The sequence below is a fragment of the Salmo trutta genome, chromosome 10 (assembly GCF_901001165.1).
Source record: "Salmo trutta chromosome 10, fSalTru1.1, whole genome shotgun sequence".
Lineage (NCBI taxonomy): Eukaryota > Metazoa > Chordata > Actinopteri > Salmoniformes > Salmonidae > Salmo > Salmo trutta.
Window position 1 is genome coordinate 4,422,133 of NC_042966.1, and position 22,635 is coordinate 4,444,767.

Genomic DNA, 22,635 nt, shown 5'->3' on the forward strand with positions numbered 1-22,635 from the left:
AACTTTACTTTGAAACAAAAGTATATACCTCACACGCATGGTTATGGGCTTAAAGAAAGAAGACACCTGTACCATGTCAGATATAGCGTTGAAATGTTTTACATTTTTAGTTTGCATCCTAATATTAAACTTTATATACCTCACAGAACACTGAAACATAACAAAACTGTTTGACATAGAAACACCGGATTTTCTGCGTCTTCAAAAAAATCATGTTTATTAATTATGAAAATACGAAAAATATGAATAACATTCCACCCATGAGGCCACTAGGTCATTTGACTGGATGAAAGGGCTTCACTAGAAACACCATTCAAACTTTCAAACGAACAGTCCGGTTTATAATAGTGTGTTTGTATTAAGCTTTTTGATACCATTGATACTTTTTTTAAACTATAACCATTTTAAATGTTCATAAAAGCTCCATAGGCTTGAATGGGAAGTATTTGGATTTGCTACTTCTCTTGAACAGTTAAACCTACAAACACCAAACCAATGTTGGCATGTTCAAATTGACTCAACTTCGATTGCTTGTCAAAAGATTGTGATGCTATTTGTACTTTTGAAATATAACAATTTTAAAATAGCATAAAAGCTCCATATACTTCTAAGGCAAAATGTGGATTCAACACTGCTCTTGATCCATTTTAGATACTAACACCAACCCAACGTTAACATGTGCAGACCAACTCAACTTACAATGTTTTTCAAATGATTTTTGAAACGAATGTACTTTTTGAACGATAACCATATTAAATGTGTTTAAATCTGTATAGGTTTCAAAGGCGCATTTTGGATTCGCTATTGCTTTTGATCCGTTTCAGCTACAACACCAACCCAACGTTGAAATGTGGAGACTGATTAAACTAAAATTGATTCAACACAGCTTTTTGCTACCATTCACATTTCATAAACTATAAAGCTTGTTGTATCCCATACATTTTAATGGCGGAATGCAATCTTCAACATTCTAAACTGAAATCACTGCCACAAACATTCAGAATGTTCCAAATAAAACATTTTGAGAGCTTAAAAAACATTCTATGGCTTATGATGATATAGTACTCACTCAAGCCTACTATACTAGCCCTCTATAACTCCACACTTACAAACCACCCCAAAATAAGTCACTATAGCTAACACATAGCCTATGAAAACCCTACTAAAACCTTTACTACTTCTACCATCACTACTGCTGTCAATACTACTACCACTGATGCATGATTTGAAGTATCTACAATCTGTGATGAATTTAGCTATAAACTAGAAAAGGACATTTACTGAAGTAAATGTGTGTACTTGCTTGTCTTGAAGCACTTATGGTTATGAAACAGGAGTAGTAGACACAGCAATTTAATGTATCAATAAAAAAAAGAAAGTTATGAAGAAATGAGCAAGAATGAATGAGTTATATCAAAGCAATCAATTAATAAGTATACTCGAATTTTAACAATGAATAATACAACTACGTATTTTTTCTTTCGCTTTATAAACATAGGAAAAACAATTATATTCTTCATAGATGTTTATGCAGCACTCTGTCCTACTTTATGAGTATTGCATCAGCATGCTGTAATCCAGGCTGGTCCATCTATACAGACACATCGAAAGGGTCATACCACATAGCTGAAGAGAGAGAGAGAGAGAGAGAATCATTAACATATAGATGCGTAACCTATGGACCCCCACCCATTTGTACATGAGCATCATAGATGGGAGATAATTTGGGGGCCACATTGGGATTCAGAAATTCAACAGTGAGTCAAAATGTTTTTCCCCACCCCTGATCTATATACATCTTTATAAAAAACATGTGGACAAATTCTGACCAACAAATTAGATCAATGAATCATATTCTTTGGTATTACAGTAGGTATCGTAAGTACTCATCCCCCTTGGATTTCTTCACATTTTATTGTGTTACAAAGTGGGATTAAAATGGATTTAATTGGACAGTTTATAACAGTTTATAAAATAATAATTATTAAACACTTCTAAATTATATTCTAAAATATAATTTTCATTAGAAAGCAAATTACGGACTCCTCTTTCAATCTGTATTTGTCCAAAACTCAGTTGTCCTGAGTATTCACAGAATGCCAAGACCTAAGATCAATGGAGACACTCAAGTTTTTGAATTCTATATCTCCTTACACATTCACAAAAAATAGTCATGGCCTCTGAACCTTCCAGCTGCCTACTGGACCCTATTCCAACTTTACTACTGAAAGAGCTACTTCCTGTGCTTGGCCCTCCTATGTTGAACATAATAAACGGCTCCCTTTCCTCCGGATTTGTACCAGACCCACTAAAAGTGGCAGTAAAAAGCCTCTCCTGAAAAAGCCAAACCTTGACCCATAAAATGTAAAACACTATCAGCCTATATCGAATCTTCCATTCCTCTCAAAAGAAATTGAAAAAGCTGCAACTCACTGCCTTCCTGCAGACAAATAATGTATACGAAACGGTCCAGTCTGGTTTCAGACCATATCATAGTGACTGCACTCATGAAGGTGGTAAAATACGTAACAAAAATGTGGAAAGTGTAGTGTAGTCTGCCTTTCTAGTGAGTGTAGTCTGACCCAGGGGTGTGAATGTGAACGGCAAGGCACTGGAGTGATGAACCGCCCTTGCTGTCTCTGCCTGGCCAGCTCCCCTCTCTCCACTGGGACACTCTGCCTCTGACACTATTACAGAGCCTGAGTCACTAGTATACTAGTGCTCGTCCATGCCATTCCTAGGAGGGCTGCGGAACCCTGACCTGTTCACCAGACGTGCTACCTTGTCACCGACCTACTGTTTTCGACGCTGTCTTTCTCTCTCCACCGCACCTGCTGTCTCGACCTCTGAATGCCTGGCTATGTAAAGCCAACTGACATTTACTCCTGAGGTCCTGACCTGTTGCACCCTCTACAACCACTGTGGAAATGAATTGACCCTGCTGGTCAGCTATGACCGTTTGAACATCTTGAAGAACAATCTGGCCTAAATGGCCATGTACTCTTATAAGCTCAACCTGGCACAGCCAGAAGAAGACTGGCCACCCCTCAGAGCCTGGTTCCTCTCTAGGTTTCTCCTATGTTCCTGCCTTTCTAGTGAGTTTTCCCTAGCCACTGTGCTTGTACATCTGCATTGCTTGCTGTTTGAGGTTTGAGGCTGGGTTTCTGTATAAACACGTTGTGACATCTGCTGATGTAAAAAGGGCTTTACAGTGCATTCGGAAAGTATTCAGACCAATTGACTTTTTCCACATTTTGTTACGTTACAACCTAATTCTAAAATGGATAAAATAATATTTTTCCATCATCAATCTACACACAATACCCCATAATGACAAAGAAAAAACAGTTTAAAAAAAATAAATGTTTGCACATTTATAAACATTTTAAACTGAAATATCTTATTTACATAATTATTCAGACCCTCTGCTATGAGACTCGAAATTGAGCTCAGGTGCTTCCTGTTTCCATTGATCATCATTGAGATGTTTCTACAATGTTATTGGAGGCCACCTGTGGTAAATTCAATTGATTGGACATGATTTGGAAAGGCACACACCTCTCTATATAAGGTCTCACAATTGACAGTGTCAGAGCAAACACCAAGCCATGAGGTCGAAGGAATTGTCCGTAGAGCTCCAAAACAAGATTTTGTTGAGGCACAGATCTGGGGAAGGGTACCAAAAAGTGTCTGTAGCATTGAAGGTCCCCAAGAACACAGTGGCCTCCCTCATTCCTAAATGGGAGAAGTTTGGAACCACCAAGACTCTTCCTAGAGCTGGCAAACCGTCCAAACTGAACAATCGGGGGAGAAGGGCCTTGGTCAGGGAGGTGACCAAGAACCAGATAGTCACACCAACAGAGCTCCAGAGTTCCTCTGTGGAGATGGGAGAACCTTCCAGAAGGACAACCATCTCTGCAGCACTTAATCAGGCCTTTATGTTAGAGTGGTCAGACGGAAGCCACTCCTCAGTAAAAAGCACATGACAACCCGCTTGGAGTTTGCCAGAAGGCCTCTATAGGTCTCAGACCATGAGAAACAAGATTCTCTGATCTGATGAAACCAAGCTTGAACTCTTTGGCCTGAATGCCAAGCGTCACGTCTGGAGGAAACCTTGCACCATCCCTATCATCCACAGCATAATTGTTAACTTGACCATGCTTAAAGAGATATTCTGTGTCTGATTTGTTCATTTTAACCATGTGCCAATCACTGCCTTTCTTTGAGGCTTTCGAAAAGCTCCCTGGTCTATGTAATTGAATCTGTGCTTAAATTCAATACTTGACTGAAGGACCTTTCAGATGTTGTTCAATGGGGGACAGAGGAAGGTGTAGTCATTCAAAATTCATGTCAACCCCTATTATTTCACACAGATTGAGACCATGTAATTTATTATGTGATCTGTTACACCAAGTTTTACTTCTGAACTAATTTAGGCTTGCCTAAACAAAAGTGATAAATACTGATGGAATAACAATATTTTAGTAATTTAATTTGTAAAAATGTGTTGAATTTTCTTTTCACTTTGACATTATGGAGTATTATGTGTAGATCAATGACAAATCACAATTAAATATTCTGTATTTCAATCCCACTTTGTAACGCAACAAAATGTGATAAAATCCAAGAGGTGAATACTTACTTATGATACGCACTGAATATGTCTTACATTTTGTCATATATCATTCATTGGTCCAATGAATTTCAAGACACTATTTTTGTTGTTGAAGATACACATCTTTGCTCTGTCAGAAGAATATGGTTAATGCCTGATCAAACCTTTTTAATTAAATGGTACTATTTTAACAAAACAGTTATTCAAAGCACACACTGAGATTACACTGCACCACATAGAGGGACAAAGTGTTGTCATCATACCCTGCCATTTTGGACTCAGACATACTATCTAACTATTTGAAAATCAAATAAATGATTCTGTAAAACACAGGGCAGAAAAGGCCCTTGGGCAGGAACAATGCAATGCCACTTTGGCTCTCAGTTTTTATAATGTAACATCAAACCATGAAAAATGAAAGCATTCAAAATATACCTTGCCAATAGTCCATATAAATATCACTGGAGGGAGTTAAATGATTCAGAAAGATTATTAATTTTAAACATAATCTGAAATTCAACCATTACATACAGCACCTAATGAAAGTTTACACACCCTGGCACAATTTTCACATTTGGCTGCCTTAAATTTCAATCTAAAAAGGGATTCAATTGGGGTTTTCTTCCACTGATCTAAAAATGATAGAAATGTTCTGAAATGAATAAAACAAATAAGTGCTGATTGAAAAGGTCTTCCCACCCATTGCTGTGGCACATCTAAATATGTTCAGGTGATAATATTTTCAGAAACAAAATCACACAATTTGTTGAATTAGGTCCATCTGTTTGCAGAAGTGGTTGTTGTCATGATTTAAGAATAACTCATACTGTACATACAACCTCAGAGCCACCAATGAGCCTTGCAAGTATGTATGGGATACATTTAGTTTGGAATAGATCAGGGGAGGTAAAATAAAATTTCCCAAGCCACTGAATATCCCTTTGAGTATGGTAATTAATCTGTGGATGGTGTATCATATCACCCAGACACTGAAAAGATCTGGCCATCTTTCCTAACTGAGCTGTGGGAGAGAATGGAAACTGCTCAGGGATATCACTATCATGCTTAAGATCATTTTAAAACAGCCACAGAATGTAATAGCTGAGGTGAAAGAGCTGTGCATGGATCAACAACATTGCATTCACTCCACATTACTGGCCTATATGACAAAGTGAATCATCCATCCTGTTTGCAACAATGCCCGTTTGCAACAATGCCCTTAATACTGCAAGACAACATGGCAAATAAATTAACTTTTTGGCCTAAATGACAACTTCAGGTATGGGTCAAATCCAATACAACACATCAGACTGAAACCCTCTGTATTTTCAAGTATTGTGGTGGCAGCATCTTGTTATGGGTCTGCTTGTCACCGACAGGCACTGGGGAGTTTGAAAAAATAAATATGAAAGGAACAAAGTCCAGGTAAAAACTTAGAGGAAAACATGCCTCAGTCTTCTGAAGACTTTTTCAGCTGCACAATTTTGCAAATGTGGTTTTACAACCTGCAGTATTACAACAAGCTGTGTAACACTACATGTGTTATTTCCTAACAGTAAAAAAGTGTGTCAGCATCAACTCTAATAAAGTGTTAATTTAAGTCGGAATTTGCAACACCCGTGGTGTTAGGGACCAACACTCTAGGGGTGTGAATTTGTGAACACTGAAAGATTTTTGTTTAAAACTATTTCTGTGGGGCACTTAATTTCTAAGAAAGTGTTCAATTGAACACTGTGGGTGTTAAAATTCTGATCTCAAATTTGCTGTGTCAAACTTTCATTAGGAATTATACAGCATATACACTGCTCCAAAAAATAAAGGGAACACTAAAATAACACATCCTAGATCTGAATGAATGAAATAATCTTATTAAATACTTTTTTCTTTACATAGTTGAATGTGCTGACAACAAAATCACACAAAAATAATCAATGGAAATCCAATTTATCAACCCATGGAGGTCTGGATTTGAAGTCACACTCAAAATTAAAGTGGAAAACCACACTACAGGCGGATCCAACTTTGATGTAATGTCCTTAAAACAAGTCAAAATGAGGCTCAGTAGTATATGTGGCCTCGACGTGCCTGTATGACCTCCCTACAATGCCTGGGCATGCTCCTGATGAGGTGGCGGATGGTCTCCTGAGGGATCTCCTCCCAGACCTGGACTAAAGCATCCGCCAACTCCTGGACAGTCTGTGGTGCAACGTGGCGTTGGTGGATGGAGCGAGACATGATGTCCCAGATGTGCTCAATTGGATTCAGGTCTGGGGAATGGGCGGGCCAGTCCACAGCATCAATGTCTTCCTCTTGCAGGAACTGCTGACACACTCCAGCCACATGAGGTCTAGCATTGTCTTGCATTAGCAGGATCCCAGGGCCAACCGCACCAGCATATGGTCTCACAAGGGGTCTGAGGATCTCATCTCGGTACCTAATGGCAGTCAGGCTACCTCTGGCGAGCACATGGAGGGCTGTGCGGCCCCCCAAAGAAATGCCACCCCACACCATGACTGACCCACCACCAAACCGGTCATGCTGGAAGATTTGCAGGCAGCAGAACGTTCCCCACGGCGTCTCCAGACTCTGTCACGTCTGTCACATGTGCTCAGTGTGAACCTGCTTTCATCTGTGAAGAGCACAGGGCGCCAGTGGCGAATTTGCCAACCTTGGTGTTCTCCAAACGTCCTGCACGGTGTTGGGCTGTAAGCATAACCCCCACCTGTGGACGTCGGGCCCTCATACCACCCTCATGGAGTCTGTTTCTGACCGTTTGAGCAGACACATGCACATTTGTGGCCTGCTGGAGGTCATTTTGCAGGGCTCTGGCAGTGTTCCTCCTCCTCCTCCTTGCACAAAGGCGGAGGTAGCGGTCCTGCTGCTGGGTTGTTGCCCTCCTACGGCCTCCTCCACGTCTCCTGATGTACTGGCCTGTCTCCTGGTAGGCCTCCATGCTCTGGACACTACGCTGACAGACACAGCAAACCTTCTTGCCACAGCTCGCATTGATGTGCCATCCTGGATGAGCTGCACTACCTGAGCCACTTGTGTGTGTTGTAGACTCCGTCTCATGCTTCCACTAGAGTGAATACATCGGCAGCATTCAAAAGTGACCAAAACATCAGCCAGGAAGCATAGGAACTGAGAAGTGGTCTGTGGTCCCCACCTGCAGAACCACTCCTTTATTGGGGGTGTCTTGCTAATTGCCTATAATTTCCACCTGTTGTCTATTCCATTTGCACAACAGCATGTGAAATTTATTGTCAATCAGTATTGCTTCCTAAGTGGACCGTTTGATTTCACAGAAGTGTGATTGACTTGGAGTTACATTGTGTTGTTTAAGTGTTCCCTTTATTTTTTTGAGCAGTATATAAATATATACACTACCGTTCAAAGTGTGTGTAAACTTTCATTAGGAATTATACAGCATATATAAATATATACACTACCGTTAAAAATTTTGGGGTCACTTAGAAATGTCCTAGTTTTTGAAAGAAAAGCACATTTTCTGTCTATTAAAATAACATAAAATTGATTAGAAATACAGTGTAGACATTGTTAATTAATGTTGTAAATGACTATTGTAGCTGGAAATGGCTGATATTTAATGGAATATCTACATAGGCGTACAGAGGCCCATTATCAGCAACCATCACTCCAGCCTTCATTTCTCAGAACAAGAATAGACTGATGAGTTTCAGAAGAAAGTTCTTTGTTTCTGGCCATTTTGAGCCTGTAATAAAACCCACAAATGCTGATGCTCCAGATACTCAACTAGTCTAAAGAAGTCCAGTTGTATTGTTCTTTAATCAGCACAACAGTTTTCAGCTGTGCTAACATAATTGCAAAAGGGTTTTCTAATGATCAATTCTCCTTTTAAAAAGATAAACTTGGATTAGCTAACACAACGTGCCATTGGAACACAGAAGTGATGGTTGCTGATAGTGGGCCTCTGTACGCCTATGTAGATATTCCATTAAAAATCATCAGTTTCCAGCTACAACAGTAATTTTTCAACATTTACAATGTCTGCACTGTACTTCTGATACATTTTATGTTATTTTAATGGACAACAAATGTGCTTTTCTTTCAAAAACAGTGACCCCAAACTTTTGAACGGTAGTGTATATATGTATTTTTTTTATTTTGTCATTTTTACTGCATCACCACTACACAAAAACATGACAGACCTGGAAAGTTGAAAGTGCCTGCCTTCAGTCTTTGAGGGATGACAACATGGACATGGAGTACAACTCAAACAACAAAGAACCAGGAGACAGACCCATTGGAGACACTGGGATAAGAACATGGAGACAAAGACACAAAGCGTGGACAACTCTTATTTATAAGGGTCACTACTGGTCTTCTCATGGTGCATTTAAACAAAACTCTAACAATATGATTGCTCCACCATAGGAGTGGTTACAGTAAGTGGTGTGATTGTTAAAGCTTCCCTAGTACACACTAAAAACACATGGTTTGATAGAGTGCCAAATAAAGGTTAGTTTGCTTGTAACTATATTTGTATTTGTTCTATAAGGAACCATGCTCATCGGGTTCTAAATGGAACCTGAATGGTGCTGTAAAGAACATTTACTAAGCTTCTATAAAGAACCATTAAAAAAGGTTCTATATAGCACCAAAATAATTGGGTTCTGCAATGGTTACAACCCTTTTTTATGGTACTTTACATATCCTTTATGGAGAATGGTTTCATAAAGAACTTTTCTCAATATCAAAGGTTCTTTGTAGAACCATACAGGCTGTTTTATTCTGGTTTAATAACCATATTATATTGTTAAAATTCTGTAGGTTTTATTATTGTTTACTAACAAGTTGAATCATGTGTGTTAGCTCTGAAATAGCAGGGGGTCCCTGAGGAGAGAATTGAGAACTACTGACTAAGTTAGTAAACCATTCACAACTGACCCAAAGCCATGCTTAGGTCTTTCACAATACACCTTCTGTCACGTCCTGGCCAGTATAAGGGTTAATTGGTATTGTAGTTTTGTCAGGACGTGGCAGAGGGTATTTGTTTTATGTGGTTAGGGGTGGTGGTTTTTCTAAAAAGGGCATTTGATTTATGTATTCCGGGGTTTTTGTGCACTGTTCCTTGTTTATGTAATTCTATGTTTAGTCTAGGTAATCTATTTCTATGTTGAGTTAATTGGGGTGGACTTCCAATTGAAGGCAGCTGTTTGGTGTTGCCTTTGATTGGAAGTCCTATATTAGTTGGGTGTGTTTGTCTGTGTATTTGTGGGAGATTGTTTCGTGTTTAGTGTGTGTAAGCCTAACAGGACTGTCAGTGTATCGTGAGTTCGTTTTTGTTATTTTGTATATTCGTTTTTGAGTTTATTAAATGTTCAAAATGAACAAACACAGTCCTGCTGCATTTTGGTCCTCCTTCACCGACGACAACCGTGACACCTTCACTAGCAATAGTCATATATAACATTATTTAGCATAACACAACAGATTAACTCAACTGGAATGACACTCTCACTCACGGTTAAACAAAAAAAAGTTGTGTCTAAACCATGCCACAAATTATTCTAATGAGCCACCACCCCTACATTTAAATTATCACTAAAAGAGGAAAGAACCCTTTTTTGAATCAAAGAAGCATTGAAGGGCTCAAAGGGTTCTTCGGGTCAGCATGGTTCCACATAGAGCCATCACCCTTCCCAAACAACCCTTGAGGAACTCTCATTGTTTTGTGTGTACCTACTGTTTTGTGCATACCACACAAGACATGCCACAAGTGGTCTCTTCACAGTCCCCAAGTCCAGAACAGACTATGGGAGACACACAGTACTACATAGAGCCATGACTACATGGAACTCTATTCCACATCAAGTAACTGACGCAAACAATAAAATTAGATTTAAAAAAACAGATTAAAAAAAACCCTATGGAACAGCGGGGACTGTGAAGCAACACAAACATTGGCACAGACACATGCATATACACACACACACATGCATATACACACACACATACGATAACATACACACTATACATACACATGGACTTAGTACTGTAGATATGTGGTATTGGTGGAGTAGGGGCCTGAGGGCACACAGTGTGTTGTGAAATCTGTGAATCTGTAATGTTTTAAAATGGTATAAACTGCCTTAATTTTGCTGGACCCCAGGAAGAGTAGCTGCGGCTCCATAATAAATACAAATACTACGGGAATGACTATGTTGTGAGGATATACACATTCTCAGACCACCTATGGAGGGTCAATATGACCATTCACTGAAACTGAAAGGCCCCTGACCTCTAAACATTTGTTGCTTCTTAATGATTCTAACCATTATGATTACAACTCATTTTCCTGTGAGAATACTTTTGGTTTAGCATATTGTGATTTCTGACCCGGTTTGTCAAGTTGAGATGAGATTATCCAATTTACCTCCACCGTCATCACAGCAAGTAGCACGGCAAAAATAATGAGCATATTCTCGTCCAACCACTCTCTAATACTCTCTCTGCACCCCTGCAACAGAGAAGTTAAAGCAATCAGTAAAATACCAGGAAATATCAAACTTCTCAGTTAAGGTAGAGAATATGCTTAACTCTAAATCCTCTTCTTTAAACAAGTAAAAAAGGGTGCTTTTGGACCAAAAATAGATCACATACAAATGAAAACAACATACAAGTTTGCTGGCCTTTTAAAAAAAATTGTATCAAATGTAACACATTTGAAGTAATGCCACGAGTCAGGACCACTTACTTTTTGATAGATGTCACACATTGTGTAATTTGAAAAAGACCGGATGTCATTGCAGTCACACATTTCATAAGAATTTGAGTCATTCTGGGTGTTATTGATGGGGTGGTAACAGGAGCAGGGTGCCTTCACCCAGATGTTTGGTCCTGTCCATCCACAACAATGAATCTGCATGGTTGTAAGAGAAGGAGATAATGCTTAATCTAACACTTTTTCAATGTCTAAGGCGGGATTCAAACCATGCAGACAACTGACCATCGTACTGCACTTGACACACTGCGATTCTGATTCGGACGTAACTTTCTATGGTGGAAATTGCCATTGGGTTGTGCATCACCAAACCAAATTCAAACATTGATTATCCAACTTCATTATATAAATCACTTCATTCACATCGAAATGAAATCATGCATCAAGTTAGAAGACACCTATGTTGAAGTGGGCTTTGTGGAGGTTTAATTACTGTTACTGTGGTTACACCTCCTACACAGCATAAACATTCTACAAGTCAAGTGCAATAGCAATAATCTGTGTGTGTTTGAATCCCGGCCTAAATTTAATTGAACTAGATTCTATCATAGATGACCTCTCAAAATTAATTCACACATATCAAGTGTCAGCAGCAACTCAATTTAAAGTTTAAGATTAGTTTGTTGTAGTTTTGATAATATTTGGAGCATGTATATAGGGAACTATCCAAACAAACTATGTCTCTTAAAGAATTAGGTTGATCCATTCCAGTTGATAATCATAGTTAACTGACTGGACGTATTGAATGTTATTCCAGATGCTCAAAGCACTTTACATGAATGTATGGTGGAAACTCAACTCATCTCATCCTTCACCAATGTTTAGCACCCACTAGGGTGATGCCTCAGCAGCCATTTTAAGACAGAAAGCTCACCATACGTTAGCTTTCACAGTGGAGAGGTGAGAAGGGATTTATGCCAATTAGGAATCAGGGGGTGATTTGGTGGCCATGACAATACGTGGTCAGGTTGGGAATTTAGCCAGGACATCGGGGTTAACACCCCTACTCTTCAATACCTCAGTTCAACATCTCATCCAAAGGACAAATTACCAACTGGCAATGTATACTACTGCATGTATTACCTCCTGCTGAACGTAGTCCAGAGTCTTTTCCAAATTCAGATAGTTGGATTCATTCTTGCCAAATGATGCAATGAGATGAAGAACATGCTCTTCGACTTTGCTTTCAAACTAGAACAAAATGTGTGAGAAAAAAATGAGATGCCTTTCAAAAGTCACTCCAACTATTGTGTAAATAACATACCCACTGATATCGACTTACAAGATCCCCTTTCAACCCATTCACCAGGTAACAAACGAGGTTTTACATTCGTGGCACACCCTGAGAAAAACTAGGCTATTGCACACACAGAATGTGACGCTGTGGAATTAGATATAATAGCAGTGTCCCCTTTAGGCAACAATATTATTTTAAAAATCTCCCTGCATTGATGATTGTCACATCATTATGAAATGCTTATGTATTTGACTTGCTCCTAGGTGTGTGGCTCAGTTGGTAGAGCATGGCACTTCCATTGCCAGGGTTGTGGGTTCGTATTCCCACTGGGGATGTATGAGCTTCTGCTAAATTACTCAATTGCAAATGTAAAATGTGGCAAGGGGAGAAAAAACGGAAACCTGTTCATAGGGGGAAAAATGATTTACTATAGATATATAGCTAGTTCAGGAAGTAATCTTTAATGTCACCAATCTTTGAATATCTTTGTAATTCATAAATAAGGGTGAACCAGCACAATCTTGAGTGCCAGTCATGTTTTAATAGTTTAAATAGTGTCATTGTTGATTGTGATGTGTAACTATGGTCAAAAAACACCAATGACTGTGTGAATTTAAGCATTGTACATGGCTCGTGTGAAGATAAGTAAATAAGTAAGCGTAGTTACTCAGGTAATATCATAGGTAAATGTCTTACTGAAGTCCTCTGAGTGAAGAGCAGAACCGCTCCCACAATCTGAGCAGCAAGAAGGATGGAGAGCAGGAAGAAATACTGTAAAGATGAGCAATAGTTAGAGTAGATCAATCACAGCCATATTTTTATGTGCTGCTGCATAATTTATTTGTTTGTGTTTTAGGTGTGTGTAATCTACACAAGTTTGGATATACTGTAAATGCCCAGTGTTTATTTTCTTAAATCACTGACCACAACAGGCGCTTATTAGAGCCAGGCGTCTATTTGAGCCAGGTGTTTATTTCCTTAATCCACACAGCTTTTGCTCATTTGCATAGTTTGTTTAATTCCAGCATTCACTTGCTGCATTGTAATAAATGTCTTCATTTCCTGCACTAATGTGTTATCCTTTACTCACAGTGTTTTGTTTCTTTTGTCTTAGTATGCCTCTATTTTGGATGAAAAATTACTTTTACTTCGCAGAATAATTATTCTCCTCTTTGACTTTGCAGTTTTTTCCAATTTCTGGGTGTCTGTACTCCCGAAGTTGTTAACTTTTTTTGTGCTTCCCAGTTAGCTAGCATTTCTCTGCTGATTGCAGCCAATGGCTAGCAGTTTCTTACTGGCAATAAAAAACATATTTCTTCTAGGCATTACTGAATTATTTAATATAACAAATCAAACATTAACCCTAATAAAAAAATCATGGTAATTCATGGTAACCTCATAAATAATTAATTTAGACCTGGTGTTTCTTTGAAACAGGCATTTATTTGCTGAAATGTGTGCTATTACCCGGCTATTAAATGGGACAGGCGATATTTGAGACTCAGCGTTTAATTTAAGTTTTACATTAACAGAACAATAAACCAGGTTCCATCCAACCTTTTTATGTGAGTAAAGTACGTCGGATAAAAAATGTCACGACAGGCCTGATGGAAACAGTCAGTAAACTTTCCAAATGTCTCCAAAACGCTTTTATGGGCAAATATTGATATATCACATCATATCGAAGTAAACTTGGAGTCACGCGATGATATGTTGTGTGGTCCTCCCACTACGACTCGGGAAACCATGAACATTATTAGGCTACTGATGAAATAATTTATGATGAACTTCACAGGGTGGTGAAAGTACACGGTGATGAGCTTGATGCTCCTTTACAATAAATATTGACAGTCTTATTCTGGTGACATGATAATCAATGCTTGGCTGCTGTTTGACAAATACAAATAATCGTACTTTTTCGTCCATAATAATCTCATCATGTACATGCAAAAAAAAATGGTGGGTTCCTCAAGGGTTCTTTGGGTAGGGTGGTGGTTCTATGTGGAACCATAACAACTTAAAGAACTCTTTGGGCTCTTCAATGGTTCTTTACAGTTCACAAAAAGGTTCTTTGTTCTTCTAGAAATAATTTAAATGTAGGGGAGGCAGCTCATTATAATATTTTGGAGCCTGGCTTGCGCACAGCTCTTTTCTGTAATTTCAGTTTATCAAATGTGGTGTTATGCCATTACATACTATATATGAATATTGCCAGTGACGGTGTTTTGTAAAAGACTCCAATATGGCCTTGTATCCATTGACTAAATTAGTCAGAGGTTCTCAATTCTGTCCTTGGTGACCCCCAGCTGTTCCAGATGTAGCTCACTTGATTCAACTTGACAATTAACACAGATGAAATTTCAACAATATAATATGGTTGACCAGAATAAAAAACCCTGTATGGTTTTTAAAGATGATCTACAAAGAACCTTTCAGATTGAGAATGGTTCTTTATAGAACGAACCTTTATGATCCTGAGTGGGCACATTTCAAATCAAAATCAAATCAAATTTGATTAGTTACACGCGCTGAATACAACAGGTGTAGCCCTTACAGTGAAATGCTTACTTACAAGCCCCTAACCAACAGTGCAATTTCCCCACCCAAAAAATATGGATAACAATAAGAGATAAAAGTAACAAGTGATTAAAGAGCAGCAGTAAAAATAACAATATATACAGGGGGGTGCCGGTACAGGGTCAACGTGCGGGGCACTGGTTAGTTGAGGTTGTATAGACATGTAGGTAAAGTTATTAAAGAGACTGTGCACAGATGACAACAGAGAGTGGCAGTGGTGTGGAGAGGGGAGGGGGAGAGCAATGCAAATAGTCTGAGTAGCCATTTGACTAGATGTTCAGGAGTCTTATGGCTTGGGGGTAGAAGCTTCTAAACGAAGCCTCTTGGACCTAGACTTGGCACTCTGGTATCGCTTGCCGTGCGGGAGCAGAGAGAACAGTCTATGACTGGGATGGCTGGAGTCTTCAACAATTTTTAGGGCCTTCCTCTGACACCGCCTGTATAGAGATCCTGGATAGCAGGAAGCTTGGCCCCAGTGATGTACTGGGCTGTTCGCACTACCCTCTGTAGTGTCTTGCGGTCGGAGTCCGAGCAGTTACCGTACCAGGCAGTGATGCAACCAGTCAGGATGCGCTTGATGGTGCAGCTGTAGAACCTTTTGTGGATCTAAGGACCCATGCCAAATCTTTTCAGTCTCCTGAGGAGAATAGGTTTTGTCGTGCCCACTTCATGACTGTCTTGGTGTGCTTGGACCATGTTAGTTTGTTGGTGATGTGGACACCAAGGAACTTGAAGCTCTCAACCTGCTCCACTGCAGCCCCGTCAATGAGAATGGGGGCGTGCTCGGTCCACTTTTTCCTGTAGTCCACAATCATCTCTTTTGTCTTGATCACATTGAGGGAGAGGTTGTTGTCCTGGCACCACAATGCCAGGTCTCTGACCTCCTCTCTATAGACCGTCTCGTTGTTGTCGGTGATCAGGCCTACCACTGTTGTGTCATCAGCAAATGTAACGATGGTGTTGGGGTCGTACCTAGCCGTGCACTCATCAGTGAACAGGGAGTACAGGAGGGGGTTGAGCACTCACCCCTGAGAGGCCCCTGTGTTGAGGATCAGCTTGGCGGATATGTGGTTACTTTCCCTTACCTCCTGGGAGCGGCCGGTCAGGAAGTCCAGGATCCAGTTGCAGAGGGGGGTGTTTCGTCCCAGGGTCCTTAGCTTATTGATGAGCTTTCAGGGCACTATAGTGTTGAACGCTGAGCGGTAGTCAATGAACAGAATTCTCACATAGGTGTTCCTTTTGTCCAGGTGGAAAAGGGCCGTGTATCTAGTGCAATAGAGATTGCATCCTCAGTGGATCTGTTGGGGCGGTATGCAAATTGGAGTGGGTCTAGGGTTTCTGGGATGATGGTGTTGATGTGAGCCATGACCAGCCTTTCAAAGCACTTCATGGCTACAGACGTGAGTGCTACGGGTCGGTAGTCATTTAGGCAGGTTACCTTAGTGTTCTTGGGCACAGGCACTATGGTGGTCTGCTGAAAACATGTTGGTATTACAGACTCGGACAGGGAGAGGTTGAAAATGTCAGGGAAGACACTTGCTAGTTGGTCAGCGCATGCTCATAGTACACGTCCTGGTAATTCGTCTGGCCCAGCGGCCTTGTGAATGTTGACCTGTCTAAAGGTCTTACTCACATCGGCTGCAGAGTGCGTGATCACACTGTCCTCCGGTACAGCATGTTTCAGTGTTATTTGCCTCGAAGTGAGCATAGTTTAGCTCGTCTGTTAGGCTCGTGTCACTGGGTAGCTCTCGGCTGTGCTTCCCTTTGTAGTCTGTAATGGTTTGCAAGCCCTGCTACATCCGACGAGCGTCAGAGCCGGTGTAGTGCGACTTGATCTTAGTCCTGTATTGATGCTTTGCCTGTTTGATGGTTCATCGAAGGGCATAGCGGGATTTCTTATCAGCCTCTGGGTTAGAGTCCCGCTCCTTGAAAGCGGCAGCTCTAGCCTTTAGCTCAGTGCGGATGCTGCTTGTAATCCATGGCGTCTGGTTGTATGTACGGTCACCGTGGGATGACGTCATCGATGCATCGATTATTGATGAAGCCAATGACAGATGTGGTGTACTCCTCAATGCCATTGGAGGAATCCCGGAACATATTCCAGTCTGTGATAGCAAAACAGTCCTGTAGCTTAGCATCCGCTTCATCTGACCACCTTTTTATAGACCGAGTCACTGGTGCTTCCTGCTTTAATTTTAGCTTGTAAGCAGGAATCAGGAGGATGGAGTTATGGTCAGATTTGCCAAATGGAGGGCGAGGGAGTGCTTTGTATGCATCTCTGTGTGTGGAGTATAGGTGGTCCAGAGTTCTTTTCCCTCTGGTTGCACATTTAACATGCTGATAGAAATTTTGGGAAACTGATTTATTTTTCCCTGCATTACAGTCCCCGGCTACTAGGAGCGCCGCCTCTGGGTGAATGTTTTCTTGTTTTCTTATGGCGGAATTGAATGCTATCTTAGTGCCAACCTCTGACTAAGGTTTTATGTAAACAGCTACAAAGAATAGATGAGAACTCTCTCAGTAGGTAGTGTGGTCTACAGCTTATCATGATATACTCAACCTCAGGTGAGCAATAGCTCGAGACTTCCTTAGATATAGTGCACCAGCTGTTATTTACAAAAATACATAGTCTGTCTCCCATTGTCTTACCAGACGCCACTGTTCTAGCCTGCCGGTACATCGTATAACCAGCCAGCTGTGTGTTGATATTGTCGTTCTTCAGCCACGACTCCGTGAAGCATAAGATGTTACAGTTTTTAATGTCCCATTGGTAGTTTAATCTTCCCCATAACTCGTCGATTTTATTGTCCAAAGATTGCATGTTTGCTAGCAGAATTGAGGGAAGTGGGGGTTTATTCGATCGCCTCCGACTTCTCAGAAGGCAGCCCGCTCTCCGGCCTCTCTTTCTTCGCCTCCTCTTCACGCAAATTCCGGGGGTCGGGGTCTGTTCCCGAGGGAGCCGTATTATTCTCCGCTTCGGGCTCGTCAGAGTCGTGAAAGAAGAAAAAGGATTCTGCTAGTCCGTGGTGAGTAATCGCAGTCCTGATGTCTAGAAGTTATTTTCAGTCATAAGAGACGATAGCGGCAAAATGATGTACAAAATTAGTAAAAAAATAAGTTACAAATAAACAAAGAAAAAAATACAATCAGTTGGGGGCACGTAAAACGTCTGCCTTCTGCTCCGGCGCCATCTTACATTTGCTATATAACGTAACATGTTTTGTGACAAAACCATTAGTACAGTTGAAAATGTGAAGCAAACCCATTTCACTTGTATTTTTTTTGTTAAATTTAACCACAAAAGTTATTTTTATGTGCACTACGTCATCACGCACAGCCTTTTATCCACAACAAGTCTACTTGATGGAAACATCTCATAACACAACAAAAACTGGAAAAAGTCAAGGGATGTGAATAATTTCCGAAGGTAGGAGTGAATGGATAAGGTTTATAAAAATCAGTAGGGCAAGTGTTTCATCAGCTGTAAATGTAAGTTCTACAAATGTCACGACAGGCCTGATGATAACAGCAAATATTGATGTACAGTGCTTTCAGAAATTATTCAGACCCCTTCCCTTTTTCCACATTTTGTTACGTTACAGCCTTATTCTAGAATGGATTAAATACATTTTTCCTCATCAATCTACACACAATACCCGTAATGACAAAGTGAACACAGGTTTTTAGATTTCTTTTGCAAATGTATGTATATATATATAAAAATAAATACCTTATTTACATAAATATTCAGACTCTTTGCTATGAAATTGAGCTCAAGTGCATCCTGTTTCCATTGATCATCCTTGAGATGTTTCTACAACTAGATTGGAGTCCAGCTGTGGTAAATTCAATTGATTGGACATGATTTGGAAAGGCACACACCTGTCTATATAAGTTTCCACAGTTGACAATGCATGTCAGAGCAACAACCAAGCCATGAAGTCAAAGGAATTATCCATAAAGCACCAAGATATGATTGGGTTGAGGCTCAGATCTGGGGAAGGAGACCAAAAAATGTATAGAAAGTCCCCAAGAACACAGTGGCCTCCATCATTCTTAAATGGAAGAAGTCTGGAACCACCAAGAGGAATCGGGGGAGAAGGGCCTTGATCAAGGAGGTGACCAAGAACCAGACGGTCACTCTGACAGTTCCTCTGTGGAGATGGGAGAACCTTCCAGAAGGACAACCATCCCTGCAGCCCTCCACCAATCAGGCCTATATGGTAGAGAGCCAGATGGAAGCCACTTCTCAGTAAAAGGCACATGACATCCTGCTTGGAGTTTTCAAAAAGTCACCTAAAGGACTCAGACCATGAGAAACAAGATTCTCTGATCTGATGAAACCAAGATTGAACTCTTTGGCCTGAATGCCAAGCGTCAGATCTGGAGGAAACTTGGCACCATCCCTATGCATGGTGGGGGCAGCATAATGCTGTGGGTATATTTTTCAACAACAGGGACTGGGAGACTAGTCAGGATCGAGTGAAAGATGAACACAGAAAAGTACAGAGAGATCCTTGATGGAAACTCCAGAGAGCTCAGGACCTTAGACTGGGGCAACGGTTCACCTTCCAACAAGACAACGACCCTAAGCACACAGCCAAGATAAAACAGGAGTGACTTTGAGTCTTTGAATGTCCTTGAGTGGCCCAGCCAGAGCCCGGACTTGAACCCGATCAAACATTTCTGGAGAGACCTGAAAATAGCTGTGCAGCGACGCTCCCCATCCATCCTGACCGAGCTTCAGAGGATCTGTGGAGAAGAATGGTGAAACTCCCCAAATACAGGTGTGCCAAGCTACCCAAGAAGACTTGAGGTTGTAATCACTGCCAGAGCTGCTTCAACAACGTACTGAGTAAAGGGTCTAAATACTTATGTAAATATGATATTTCAGGTTTTTTTGGATAGTTTTGCAAACATTTCTAAAAAACTGTTTTTGCTTGTCATTATGTGTAAGTTGATGAGGGGAAAAACAATTAAATCAATTTTAGAATAAGGTAATGTAACAAAAAGTGGAAAAAGTGAAGGGGTCTGAATACTTTCCAAATGCACTGTAATAACCATCATATCGAAGTATGTTGTGTTGTCCTCGCACTACTACTCGGGAAAGCGTGCAGTTTATTAGGCTACAAGTGAAATAATTTCACAGGGTGGTGAAAGTACACGGTGATGATCTTGATGCTCCTTTACAAAAAATATTGATGTTTTTATTTTGGTGACATGATGATCGATGCTTGGCTGCCATTTAACAAATACAAATAATCTCGCTCTTTCGTCCATAATAATCTTGTCAGGTACACACAAAATAATTTTTTACAAATGCACTCGGAGCTTGTCAGCTGTTTTGAATTATTTCTTACCATTCCTAACATGCATTTCACCTCCTTCAATGCACCCAGACACCCAATGAAGCCCAACGACATCGTAGCACTTCCACCAATGACCAGGAAATAGGAGAACACAGAAAAAGACATATAGGGAGGGGCAGGCACTGTAAAAGAGGAACAAACTTTGAGATACTTGTTGCTCATACTGGTATGGGTTGCCAGTAATTGCTGTACCGTGCACTCAACTTTGAAATAAGAATTGGACCAGTGTCGAACCAAAGCACAATCATGTCTCAATTTAAAACAAATCTGGGGTTAAAGTAGGCCTATTATTTTACTAGTTTGTGAATATAATGTGTAGCTTACAGGCTGTCTGTTTTGAATGAATAAACTAATCTTTCATAATATAAATACCAAAAAAGCATGTTTTGGAGGGACATAAGGTTTGAAATACTGTGATTTTGTTCATGAGATCCAAAAGTGAATCAGAAAGACAATTCCTTGTGTATAAAAAAGGACCATCTCAGGGAATGTTATTCCTATATTACTACAGATACATCATTGTATTTAAGGATATTTGTGTGTTGAAATATTACATTATGTAATATTACCTACTGCCATTCATTGTAAGGAGTTGTTGATGAAAACAGAAACTCACTGAAGAAGCTTGTCTCAGCCAGGACTATCCATATCCCAAGTGACAGCAGGAGGGCGCCCACACACTGGTGGGAGGATGATATCTTATTGCATTGCACAATAAATACATCTCTCAACTAAGAATTCATTTCACCTATCAATAGATATTTCGACAGACTTCAATCAACCTGCAAATATACATTGAGTGTACTTTGATCAGTGAATTTGGGCAACAGTTACCACCATTCTTATCTCTAGCAGCATAAACTTTTAAATAAGTGAATGATCAAACTTACAGAAAACAGGAGATTGAAAAGGAATAGGAAATATTTGATGAGACCAATACAGCCTTGGGATGCCATTCTGTATCTGAAAAATAAGAAACACAATCACAGTCATTATGGAGTTGTTCCCTGCTTTGTTATTTGATGGCCGTTTGGACTGCGTTTCTGCTTCCGACATAGCATTAACATTCTACAAGTCGAGTGCAGTGTAATGTTGGTAATCTATGTTTGTTTGAATCCTTGCCAATGTGGTTTCAAAGGTTGGTGGTCAATGGGTGGAAAATCAATGCTCTCTGTTATTAGTAATAGACCAGCGTGGGTGTGTGGCTGAGGGTTAACACCAACAACTCCGGACCACATGTTGTAATCGCTTCAGAGAGACAGGGGTTTGCTTCTCGAGCCAACATTTCCATACTGCCTCCATCTTTCTACCCCTCTCCTTCCTTCTGTCTAGATCAAATACAAAAGGGAAATGGGATAAAAAAAACAGGGGTGTCATATACCCTTCTCCTAGGTGATACAACCCAACATATTATGTTACCCTTCAGGGTGATTAATTATTTAGTCACCTTTATACAGCTCTCCAACACTGTAACTAAGCTTAATGTCAATGTAGACAAGACGTTATTACATTCATGATCAGTTTATAAATAGCTGTTTTTAGCAATTGTTGTTTTCCTAAATATTTCCCATGTTGCAATATTACACTGAATTACACAAAAATGAAACACATCTTTCTGATTGAAGCTGAATACAAGTCCCATCTTCAGTGTGAAGCCTTTGTTGGTTTTGTAATTTGTAAATCAAGCTTCCATGATTAGTTTATCAAAGAATGTCTGCATCTAAAGCATTTTAAATCCTACAGTATCACATATATCTTGATTTGCCCTCAAGATATACATCTCTTTGATATTAAATGAACTGCTCATTTCTAAACTTGAAATACACATTCTTTTCTTACCTGAAATGTAACGAGAAGTAACAATGAACCGATAAAAGCAGAAATGGTTTTTGAGCGAGACGGTACAGGAAAAAACAGGGTGGTAACACAGATACAAATAGAACATGCAAATGAACTGTCACAGCTGAGCAAATACTACAAACCATATATTTTCACTTTCCTCCAAGATGTTTGTTCAGTTGGTTTTTAATGTCCCATATTCAATCAGTTTAATTTGCCTTTAATTGTTTGT

General features: G+C 40.0%; 1 protein-coding gene across 1 annotated transcript; it reads right to left on the reverse strand.

Moving 5' to 3' along the window:
- Positions 1 to 200: 200 nt before the first annotated feature.
- cd37 (CD37 molecule) lies at positions 201 to 22,489 on the reverse strand. Its single transcript, XM_029764149.1, has 9 exons — positions 22,404 to 22,489; positions 21,455 to 21,527; positions 21,181 to 21,244; positions 20,556 to 20,686; positions 13,315 to 13,389; positions 12,465 to 12,572; positions 11,355 to 11,519; positions 11,034 to 11,117; positions 201 to 1,626 (listed from the first exon to the last, which is right to left on the reverse strand). Exons 2-9 carry the CDS (start codon positions 21,518 to 21,520, stop codon positions 1,549 to 1,551), a joined length of 771 nt encoding a protein of 256 aa, XP_029620009.1. The 5' UTR covers positions 21,521 to 21,527; positions 22,404 to 22,489; the 3' UTR covers positions 201 to 1,548.
- Positions 22,490 to 22,635: the final 146 nt, after the last annotated feature.